Below are 12603 nucleotides of genomic sequence, written 5' to 3'. Positions count from 1 at the left end.
TAGATAAACATTTGAGTTTATTTGTTGAAATATTTCAGGTCTTGTCTTCTTTTATCTCCATTTATCTCTCTCTCTCTCTCTGTGCCTCTTGTTTCTGGGTTGACTGGGTTCATGTATGACTGCCTTTGGGCCTTAGTAACGGTCGCCAAGCCTCTGATCCCATAGCAACCGGTCACTTGGTTTTGTTCGGCAGAAGGAGAGGAGAGGACACACACACATACACTCACACACTTAACACACACATCAAACCAAATGTAACACTCCTACAGTTCTGACGAATGCACTGACTGTGGCCTACACAGTTCTCTATCTGTTCCCTACAGTTTAAAGAATACTGACTAAACCACAGCTCTGTTTCTAAGACCAGATTTAAGTTCCAGTGGGAATCTGGGAGCGATATCCGTGAAAGAAAGCTTATATTCTCATCACTTCCACACATAACATACATGAATGAAACGGGCGCCAACATCAACATTAACACCTGATTGGATATGGCGGTAACCATGGATACCGGTCTTGCCTAGCAACAAGCCTGAATGCATACGTTGTAAACCCCGCCCACCTGACAGAACGCACATATGTGCTTTCTCGCACTCACATACCTGCACATGCTCACACACAGTCTCACATTTGTCACTATCCACCCACCTCTTGTTTTTTTCTTCCTGTTTACACCCCCATGCTCCCCCCAGCCCGAATCAGTAGGGTCCCTGGGGGGAAAATTGCCACCTGTCATTGGCTGACTGCATCTCCATGGTGACGCAGCTGCAGCTGTGCTCCAGCAAGCAGCAGAGAAACACAGTGTGTGTAAATCTCATCCCAGCCCATAATGGTGTCAGATAAATTGAGATGAGAGTTCACTCCAGTCACCTGTGCAGGTGTGTTTAGTTATGCTAAAAATAGACCTCAGGATATATTAGGCCCGCTCTACATCATGTCAGCTCAATTCTAGTTTCAAGCTCAAGCTAAAAGCTCCGGAGGGCTGCATCCTAAAGAAAATATGTTTCTGTTTGTTTGGCGGTTGCCCTTTCATTACTCAGTAGACTTAAAGAGTTAAAGGAAAATTACAGGTTAACCCCCTGGTGCTACTCATGAGCCAGTCAAAAATTACTTCTTTCTTTCCAATTGAAATAAATGTACTATATTTTAGTTAGATTAATTAGTTTTTTTTTTTTAAGGTATTTTACTAAATTACATTTATAGCATAGTTATGACACATATATTACCTGTTTAGCATAGACTTGAAAATGAAATTTCTAAGTGAAACTGTCATAAATATTGAATGCTTTAGAGCACAGACTTAGGATCATTTTTTAAGACACCAAAAATAATTTATTATGAAAAGAAAATAATATGAAAATAATTACATAATGTTCTTGTTGTGAAAAATGCACAAAAATATATATTTTTACATTTTATATGAAATACTGTACATATTTTCAAAAACCTGTTATTTTTAAACTGCATCAAATTCAAAGCTGTATATCTAAAGTTGCATTATCTAAAAAATTTATATCTAAAAAATATAGTTCAGTGAGATTTAGTTTAGGAGCAGTTCCAAACGTTTCCAGATAAAATTGCTTTCAGTTCATTTCCAGCGTGGTCATTTTGACAAAGTGTGGCAAAAAAAAAAAAAAAAAAAACATACAATCAACACGAATCACTTGCTAAAACAATAAATAAATGAATAAATAAACACTTTCAACTTTTCTAAAGTTAAAACAAATTTAACAACTAAGCTATTTTTGACCTTGCAAGTTTACATTTTAACATTTCAGATAACACACAAATCACAAAAGCAACACACTGTAGTTCATCCCAAAATTAAAATACTGAAATAATTTACTCACATATTGTTTTAAACCTGTACAAATTATTATTAAAATGTAAATTTTTTCAATGAAACAGATAATCGCAAAAATGCTGGTAGGTTACCATTTACTTCCATTGTATGTGTGTGTGTGTGTGTGGGGGGGGGGGGGGGGCTACAATTACAAAAAAAAAATATTTTATAGAGGCCTGCTTTTAGAGTATTTTAATATTTTCTCACATTAAAGAATTTGTGACCGTTTGACAGCTGTGAAGCTAAAATTGTCCAAAACTTTTCTGCTTTTCTTAAAGCTGGATGGCTGTTAAATTTAATGACATTTCTTAAAGGTTTATCCCAAAATAAACAAATCAGAGATGACAGTTTGACATATCAGTGCCTAAAGTACTGCCTGATGTATACCTAATATAGGAGATGGCAGAAGATGGAAGTTGCCTCGTGTGATCAGATGAGGCAGGTCAAGTTCACACATTCGTAGGTTGCTATGGCCAGGGGTGTAGAAATGATTTCTAAAAATGTTGGGAACACACAAGTGTTTCAGGAATTAACAAGCACCAAAAAAGGACAAAATCACCACAAAGCACAATAGTAAATACAAAATAGTAAAAATGAAATTATTTCATGTGCATTGTATTTTAAATCATCCAAAGCCATACATTAGCTTTGTGTGATAATATTAAGGTTGAAAAAATCCAAAGCTTCAATGGATTTGGAATCTCTAGTATTATAAAAGAAAAATAAGAAAAAAAAATATATTATTATTAACAATAGTTTATTTTATTATAATCATTTATTATTTAAATTAATATTATTTATCCATATTTTTATCTGTAGATTTTTCCTATTTGTTGTTTGAAAATTAGAAAATATGTCTCATAGCTCTCAAATATAATTTAAGCATTCAAATAGTCAAACTTCACACTTTTTGTTTCTGTCCTGTGTTGAAATATTTACTGTTATATCAAAAAGTTTAAGAAGGACATATTTAAAGGTTTGTCCATTTTTTTTTTTGCCAATAACCACTGGTAATATCATAGTCATAATTTGCTTGCAGAGGACCTTAAAATATAATGATCATCTCCTGAAAAAACAGCAGGGCCTTTATGATGTACACCTCACCTACATTAAACATGTCCTGTCTTCAGCCCATTCTAACTGAAGAGTATTTAAAAATTCATAAGCTTTCATGAATAATGCAGTACCTGAGTGGTGATCCAGGCTGCTGAGAGGCTGATGGGTGCTCGGCTCCTCCCTCCTCCTAACACAGGAAACATGACAATTGATTCTGTATTTGTGATTAAGAATGTCATATAGAATGATCGATATGGACTGCCATCTGCTGGAATTCACACACACATTCACAACAGCTGCACACTGGCGGGGGAGGGGCTTGCACTTCTGTTGCCAAGCAACAACAGATACACCATTCTCAGGATTGTGACTGTATAGGGGAAATGAGAGAGAGAGTTAAAAAATAAATCAATACTTCTGTGTAAAACTGTCTTCAAAATAGTTTTATTCATGCTGTAAGTTTCAGGTAAACAAGTGAATGGTGTTGTGACCAGACTGTGTATGTATATAATGTGAAGAAAATATTGTTTTAACCAATTTCTACACAGAAATTGGCTTTCAGAAATAAACCTTCCCTCAGAAATATTCACTGAAAGACTAATAAAACTGTGACAACTAGCTCCAGTCACATCCCTTAGGCTATACATTTAAAATTTTCTTATAAATATTAACTTAAGGAATAGTTCACCCAAAAATTAACATTATGTCATTAATTACTCATCCTTGTGTCATTCTAAATCCGAAAAATGGATTAGACCCGGTGGCCGACTGTCTTTAAATGGTTTAGCACCTGCTTACCTCTCGGACCTGTTGATAGTCCACCAACCTGCAAGAGCTCTCAGGTCTGCCAAGTGCCAACTTAAGGCTCTTAGTGGTTCCTAGACTCAAGTATAGGGGGATCGAGCATTCGGCATAGTTGCTCAGAGACTTCCTACAGAAATCAGAACTGCCCCTACAATATCCATTTTTAAATCCAGGTTAAAAACATTTTTATATGATCTGTCTTATTCATGATTTGCATACGCTCTGCCCTGTGTCTTGCGGTTTTATTTGTGACCTTGTCTTTGTTTTTAATTCTGTTTGTGGTTACTTACTTTGTGCAGCACATTGATCAACAATAGTTGTGTTTATTTGTGTTTTATAAATTAACTGAAATTTAAAATTGAAATTGAAAGACCCTGTTAATTTCCAGACAAATAAGGATATTTTTTATGAAATCAGAGAGCTCTCTGACCCTGCAGAGAGCAAAGGTTTTACCACATTCAAAGCTCAGAGAGGTGCCATAAACATCAGCAAGTTGTCCATGTGACATCATTGGTTCAATCGCTATGAGAATATTTTTGTGTGCAAAGAAAAAAAAATAACAACTTTATTCAACAATGCTTCGTTCAACAATGTTACTCTCCATAATAGCGCTACTGTGAAACAGAGGAGAAGAATAAAAATTATTCCCGTAGCTTTGTTAAACTACGGTTGAACCACTAATGTCAGATGGATAATATGTTTTAATAACATCCTTATTACGTGTTTGTTTCGAATTTCATAAAAAATACATATCTTAATTTTTGTTCCAAAGATGAATGAAGGACTTATGGGTTTGGAACAACATGAGGGTGAGTAATTAACAACAGAATTTTCATTTTTAGGAGAACTATCCCTTTTAAATATTGATATATATATATATATATATATATATATATATATATATATATATATATATATATATATATATATATATATATATATATATATATATATATATATATATATATATATATATATATATATATATATATTGACGGACATGTTGTGTGTGAACTAACCGTGTGTGAGCATCCAGTGCTGAGGAAAAATCTGCAAACTGTTCACAGATGGCTTGTCAAGTAACAAACACATCATCATTACACACACACATGCGCGCACACACACAGACACACACACACACACACACACACCCTACAGTGCCACAGCTGAGGTCACATTTGTGCCAGTTTTCAGGCATTTTAACTCTTTGATCTTTGGACGATCATTTGAACCCCCATCTATTTCTCTCTCTATTTTCCCATTCTCACATATAGCCTACACTGTATCACACTCAACATCAAAGATTTACACTGTTCACCATGGCAACTGCCTCCATTCAATTTTATCCCTCAGTTAATGAATAAAACAGCACGAGAATCATAAGATCCCTGATTGGCTGTCAACAGGGAGACAGGAGTGATGTGATTATTAGCCCCGCCCACCCGTCAGAAATACAGTCGGAAGATGCGTATCCGACTGACAATAGGAGATCTGTTTCCATGGAGACAACACCTACGAGTGGGAAGAAGTAAAACGAGATAAAAAGATTTCAGTTGAAACATTACATCGATTCAGTAAATAATAAAACAAATACTAATTTACTATGTAAAAAAAAAAAATATTTACTACTATTAACAGTGATTTCTATTAAGAGAGAGTACTAAATACATGCACACAAATTGACTCTTTGTATTTCTTCAGTCATTTGATCAGTGATGAAGGCACAACTACTACTGAGTCAACATCGCCGTCTACAGGACAGACCTGAACTGCCACCTTCATGTGTCTTTAGTGTATAAAATATAAATGTTATATGTGACCACAAAACCAAACTTAAGTAGCACGGGCATTTTTGTAGCAATGGCCAAAAAACATTGTATGGGTCAAAAAAAATAATAATTTAAAGTAAAAAAAAATTAGGATATTAAGTAAAGATCATGTTTCATGAAGATATTTAGTAAATTTCCCACCGTTAATATATAAAAACTAAATTTTTGATCAGTAATATGCATTGCTAAGAATTTAATTTGGACAACTTTAAAGGCAATTTTCTCAGTATTTAGAATATTATTATTATTATTAGTTTTTTTTCACCCTCAGATTTCAGATAGTTGCATTTCAGCCAAATATTGTACAGTCCATACAAACTATAGATCTGTGGAAAGCTTATTTATACATTTTTCAGATGATGTTTTAATCTCAATAAATAATTGATTTATATATATATATATATATATATATATATATATATATATATATATATATATATATATATATATATATATATATATATATATATATATATATATATATATATATATATATATATATATAACTTCATTTAATTAACCTAAGGCTACAGTATGTGGGCCAGGAGCCCAACCTCATTTAAAGAAGCAGTTACAAAATCTGCCAGCTTTGAAACATCAAATACCTTCATTGGAAAATCCTTGACAATCTTTGTCATTCTCAATTGTTCGTACTGAGGCATGAGAATATTCTTTCAATGCAATGTCATGCTTTATCTGTAAAAGAATTTTGTCTCTGTAATAATGTATATAATCCAGGTGTTTTGCTTTAGTGTATTCAAACATCTAAACAAAAGGCAAAACATTAAAAGTGCAGACTGAGAAAGAAATTTGTTATAAACATACCTTAATTCGACATCAGTTGCCATAAGCAAAATTGCAACACTCCTAATAAAGTCAAAACAGTAATATTGCAATCTAAAATATATTTATGAAATATTCATCACATCAGGTTCCCTTCAGACTGCTTCAAACTGCGTCCTCTAGAGGTCACTATGGGGAACACCTTCAGCCTGACTGGTGTCCGAAGCATACATCTAAACACAACAATGGCCCTGTCCCAAATGGAACACTTCATGTGAACTTGCGCTTATGGACTTACAATGGCCGCCGCGTGCGCATGTGCATTAAGTCCACGAAACCGTAGGTTGCGTAATTTTTCATTTTAGTATTCAGAAAGGTGCATGTGAGGGCTCCCTTTGCGGCTGTTATGGTACATTCACATGGGGCATCGGCGCTTGATTGAGGGCATATCGGAAGCTTGGTTGATGATCTGACTGGTTGGCGCCTGCATTGTCACTTGAAAAGTTTTCAACTTCTGCCGTGAGGAAATGACCTAATGTGGCGCGACGGACCCACAATTCATTTTGCCAAAGTCACTCCATTCAAAGTAAAAGAGAGGCGTTGACACCGACTCCCATTCACACGGGCGTTATCCACGCTCAATCAGCACTTCTGCCCAGTCTGGACTGGGGCGAGCTCCGCAGTAGATTCTACCCAACAGGCAAAGCGGCATTACGTCACAAAAGTGAGGACTCAGGCGAAGAGTGCGAGGGTTTAGGGTGACATTGGGACAGGGTCAATAACATTGGCCAGCGACAGCTTGTGATGTCATCACCCAAAGTGACCACAGTATAAAAGGGAGAATATGTCATCCTCTTCTTCATCTTCAAGGATTGTTCTGTTTGAAGCATGCATTTCCGGTAAGAACGGTTATTATTCTTTACCATTGTGAGCACAAGTAAGGCGTTTAAGAAGTGTGTGGATCTGTGTCCACACACTGTGTCTGTGATGACACACATTATATTTGTGTCTTTTGTTTGGGCAAAAGCATGCACATGATGGCCTCGAAGAGAAAGTTTGCATGCACTCTGTGCTTTTTTCCATGAAAAAACTCCTGATGAGTTGAAAAAGGGTCTTTCCCTATCCTGGTCATCAGTCATTGACAAGAGTGAACTGCTGGACGACGATGCTATCTCTCTAACATCATCTGATCCAGCAACTTGTGCTCTGCTGGCTCCAAGCCAGTAGGAGCAGGAGATGTCAGATGAGGATGAAGAAATTGAGATGGAGTCTGCCAAGTCCTCCTGCCCCGTTTGTGCTTTGTGTATTCAATACTAGCCTTTTTTTTTCCTGCAGCGCTACTCTGATCTGTTCTGTTTTCTGATTTTTTTAGGTTTGACCACCTGCTAAGTCAGGACCTCTTGCTGTTGACCGATTATAGTGATGGTTTCAGTCATTGGTACTGATCCAGGCTGGTGATAGCCCTTATCTTTGGCTTGGACATGCAGCCCGGGCTTCTGCAGAAGCCTCCAAGCATCAGGTCCCAAGTATAATGCTGCAACTTTCTCGAAGGTTAGTACTCCTCTGAGTACATGCCTCGTGACATGCTACCCATCCTCTGGCCAGGGTGTGCTACTCACCTCTCACCTTGAGGGGTCTCCTGAGATTTGAGTCTTTCCTTAACCATCATGCACATCATGCACTTAACCATCATTTCCATTGTAGACATTTCTATCCGTCACAATGTCAGCAGCATAAACATTTGAAGTTATTTAGATACCTCTATAATAACTGTGCTTTTTTGCAGCTTAATAATTAACTGATGAACAATGTATATGATTATTTTGCAATCAACAATATAAAAAAAGCTGCAGATGGGACCATTTTGGTTTTAAGTGTTGAATAAAATCTGGGTTTTGGGATGTTAATAATTCTGAGAAGAATTTCAGTGTTACAATATTTCCAACATAACATGAGGCACCGTCATGAATGTAAACAATCAAACATACGGACATTTATTTAAAGGAAACCCATACCTTTATAAAAAAATTAAACCCCTTTATTGTTTCTCAAATACAAAAGAAATACAAAAAGAAACACAGACAGCAAGAGAGACACTCAGTCAGTGGCAGCAGTCTGAAGTACAGCTCAGTCTTTTGGTTAAGTACATAGTCTGTTTTCCTTGTCTTCTAGGCCAGCTCGCTCTTGTCCGTGACCTCGGCGTGGCTGGTGTCAGGACCGCCTGGTGCCAGCAGAGTTCTGCGGTTGTAGTGGCCCTTCATGATGCCTGAGTTGTTGTTGTCATTGAGGATTTGTTTCTGTTTCTGCCGGTTGAGGGACTGGACCAGGCCGAGCACCACGGCGGCGAGCGAGTACTGGCCCGTGAGCTTCCTCGGCTGCAGGATGAGCGGGTTGGGCTGCACGCGGCCCACAAGGAAGTGCGTACGAATCTTGCCTTCTTGTTCGCTGATGCCCTTCACATAGATCTCGCCTCGGTACTCGAAGGCAAAGCCGCGCTCATTCAGGATGGCGTAGGTCTCCTCTGGGAGCTGGATCTTCCCGCTGACACCCGTGCTGTCCATGCGACTTGCCAGATTAACCGTCTTCCCCCAAATATCATACTGCGGCTTCTTAGCGCCGATCACTCCAGCGACCACAGAGCCGTGAGCCATACCTGAGGAGAGAGAGATCAGCATCAGCATTTCTCACTGTTTAAAAGACTAAATGGTCTTACATGCACTTCAGCCTTCTTATAGAGGGCTTCTAAGAAAGTAAACAGTAAAATCTGGTCCTACTTCATATTAAGTGGCGTAAATTAATCACTTGATACAATGTACTTATTGTGTACGTACATGTTTTTACATTGTACTTATAAAAAAATCCCTTACATCTTACCCATGCACCTCAATAGCAGTGTTTTGCAATACAATAAGTACATAGTAGTTAATTCAACCTAATATAAAGTGGGACTATAAATCCTTAACTTTTTTTTTTTTCAGAAAACACAGATTTTGGTCATAATAAATAAATCTTTCAAGACCTGAGATTGTCAGATTCTTTAGAATTTATATTTTTAAATAACTAATTTGTTAGACTGTTTTATGCCATGACAGCCAATTTTTGGGTTACGAACTGAGTAGAGTCAGCAAAAAAAGGTATATAAATTATTAAACATATTAGAAGGCGATAAGGGCTAGACAAACAGGATAAATAATTTATATTTCTATTTTAATTCATTTTAAAATATAATTTATTTGTTTAATGCAAAGCTGAAATTTCAGCAGCCATTAATCCAGTCTTCAGTTTTGCCGGATCCTTCAGAAATCATTCTAATAAGCTGATTTGGTTCTTGGCCAAATATATATATTTATTTATAATTTTTACTGTTACTTTTATCTAATTTAATGCTTAATAAAAGTATTAATTTCTTAGAAAATAAAACCTTACTGACCTCTTACTCATACTTTGGAATGGCAGTTTATTTTGTTTAGATGCCACTGAGATAAAAATAATACTAATAATTGTTATCATGATTTTAAAATAAATCACAAGGTGAAGAACTCCATTACCCATGATCCTGAAAGGACACTGACCAGTCAGAGAAGAAACCATGGAAACAGGAATAGTGACTGCCCACTCACACAAAGCATTGCAAACCACATAATCAACTATCCTTACATAATCAAGTAACCTCAAATATCTTCTGCAATAATATTTCCGAAGTAAAATTTCTGTTTAAATATATATAAATATTTTTTTTGTCTTCAAATCAAATTGTAATATTGGGAATCATCTCAGAGCTGAGCATGATTTATGGTTTTGAATCTTTTATAAAACTGTTCTGAAATGCCTGTGGAGAAAACACACTTCTGAAATCGAGGCTGATCTAAAAGTGGCCAGTCACTGTTGCGCTCCATTCTCACTTCCAGAGGTTCTTCTGAATTATCTGTTTGAATCTTTTGACTCTTACCGATTCGGAGCTGGAAGTTGTTAAACGAATGTTTGTTGATCTCCTGAATGCTTTCATTCAGAGCAATGGCGAAATCAGCCAGCGCGCACAGATGCCCCCATTTATCCTCACATTGCTATGGTAACACACACATATAGAAAGATTAGTGCACAAACTAAACTAGATACTACAGGCTTATAAGACATCCAGTAATATCTGCTTTAGTATGCATTAGTGTGTAGGTTTCTGTAGGAGTGTGTGTGTGTTTTCATACTTGTTTCTCAGGAGATAGTCCTGACACGGCCATGTATGTGCTGCCGATGGTCTTTATCTTCTCGATGTCCTGAAATCGCTCTTCCCCCAGCAGCTGTAGAGAGACAATCTTTCAGATATGACAGTCTACATATGTAGCATTAATCATTCAACAGCAGCTTCTGAGCAGGTTTGATGGATTTGTGTGTCTTAGAGAGAATCATTCACATTAAGGGATAGTTCCTCCTAAACTGAAAGTTCATTTCATGACAAACCTGTATGCTGTAATTTTGGTCACTGAATGTGTTTGGATCAACATGGGGGATTATTGGTGAACTATGCCTTTAAACAAGAGCATGTTTGTGCCACTAGAATTCTGACCTCATCAAAATCAGCGATGATCTCATTGAGCAGCCGCAAACACTCCACACCCTGATTATTCATTTCAGTCTGCGAGTAAAAGTCAGCAAAGCCCGGAATGGAGGCGAACATCACTCCCACCGTGTCATATGACTGCGAGTAGAGCTCCTACGGAAGGAGATCAGACGTTAGAAACCTCCTCGCTGCAATGAGGTCAACTTCAAAGTGTTGTTCCATTTGACACAACTGGCAGATGTGAGTACATATAGAAAAGTGGGTTCAATGAACTTCAGAACAATATAACAGTGCACATCGTTTATACAGCATGGGGTGACTTTTTACAACTCTCCACTAGAGGGCAGTGTTGCTTTATAACAAACACACTTGATGGCCTCATAAGAACAGAAGGCAGAACAGATGCATCTGATAAGGCTTATATCTGATATATAATGCCAATAAAAACACATACACCATACAAAAAACATGGTTTACATAAATCTTGTTATAAATTGTGCAATGCAGTGTGTGCAGTATACATGGATGTATATTTTTAAGAAAAATATATGTTCAATATATTTATATATAATATAAAAATATAAATATATACATGTAAAGGCATGTAAATATTTGCAAAATATTGACTGTATGTGTGTGTATTTATATATACATCATAAATATACACAGTATACATATATATTATGTAAAAAAAAAAATAAAAAAAAAAATAAATATATATATATATATATATATATATATATATATATATATATATATATATATATATATGTTTGTTTGTGTGTGTGTGTGTTCATTACATAATATATTAAATATTAATAATGTTATATTTAATTAATGAATAATATAATATAATATAATATCATATATTTTTATATTTAATTTCTCATCGTAAAAACAAAGAAGTGTCGCAATAAAAAAGGAACAATTAATATAATAATAATAATAATAATAATAATAATAAAGTTTTAAAAAGTTATTTCAAATTATTTTTGCCACAAAATAATGAAAGGACAAAACACACAACCAAATTACTAAAATTTTTGCATATATATATTTTGCAGCAAAAAAAAATTCAGAAAAAGTTAGGTGTACAATTCATATAAAGTGCGTGACTAATAACGGATATTTAAATTTTAATTAAAAATTAAAAATTAAATTTATGCATTTAGCAGACGCTTTTATCCAAAGCGACTTACAGTGCATTCAGACTATCAATTTTTCCTATCATGTGTTTCCGGGGTTAAACTCTCTCAATACACCCAAACATTCAGCATCGCACTGATACGCCCCACTGACGCATGATGTCATCACTGCATGCCAGCACTGCTGAGAGATCATTTGGATAAAAAAATCAGTGACTGCAGAAGACAAGTGTAGAAAACAGGTAATAATACACTTAATAAGTATAAGTCACTGAACTAAATGACTGCAGTGCCCTTTAAGTGTGTGTGTGTGTGTGTGTGTGTGTGTGTGTGTGTGTGTGTGTGTGTGAGGAAGAGTGACCATTTTCTCATCTTAATAATAGCATAGAGTGACGTAAATTATAGTTCACTTCACACACTCAAGCACAGACATACACTCATACACAAACAAACAAAATACACATTTAACGTCAGCATTTAAATCATGCCTCAATACTCCACCTGATTATAAATTAATGGGATAATTACAGCAACTAAATATACTCTCTCTCTCTCTCTCTCTCTCCCAAACACACATACACAAGCTTA

At 35.8% G+C, this 12603-nt stretch overlaps 1 protein-coding gene across 2 annotated transcripts in view; it reads right to left on the bottom strand.

Moving 5' to 3' along the window:
- Window positions 1-8221: 8221 nt before the first annotated feature.
- LOC113045049 (adenylate cyclase type 8-like) overlaps window positions 8222-12603 on the bottom strand; it is a 46060-nt gene continuing 41678 nt past the window's right edge. Inside the window, exons 15-18 of one of the 2 annotated variants that reach the window (XM_026205172.1) lie at window positions 10877-11023; window positions 10518-10610; window positions 10265-10379; window positions 8222-8968 (exon numbers count right to left, since the gene is read on the bottom strand). In XM_026205172.1, the coding sequence (XP_026060957.1) occupies window positions 8484-8968; window positions 10265-10379; window positions 10518-10610; window positions 10877-11023 (840 nt within the window). In that variant the 3' untranslated portion in view covers window positions 8222-8483. The remainder of the gene's footprint in view (window positions 8969-10264; window positions 10380-10517; window positions 10611-10876; window positions 11024-12603) is intronic. The other variant, XM_026205174.1, reaches the window with a different exon arrangement.

This window comes from Carassius auratus, chromosome 27 (genome assembly GCF_003368295.1).
Source record: "Carassius auratus strain Wakin chromosome 27, ASM336829v1, whole genome shotgun sequence".
Taxonomy (NCBI): Eukaryota; Metazoa; Chordata; class Actinopteri; order Cypriniformes; family Cyprinidae; genus Carassius; species Carassius auratus.
Note: the sequence above shows the minus strand (reverse complement) of the source record. Positions and strands in the feature narration are given on the sequence as shown.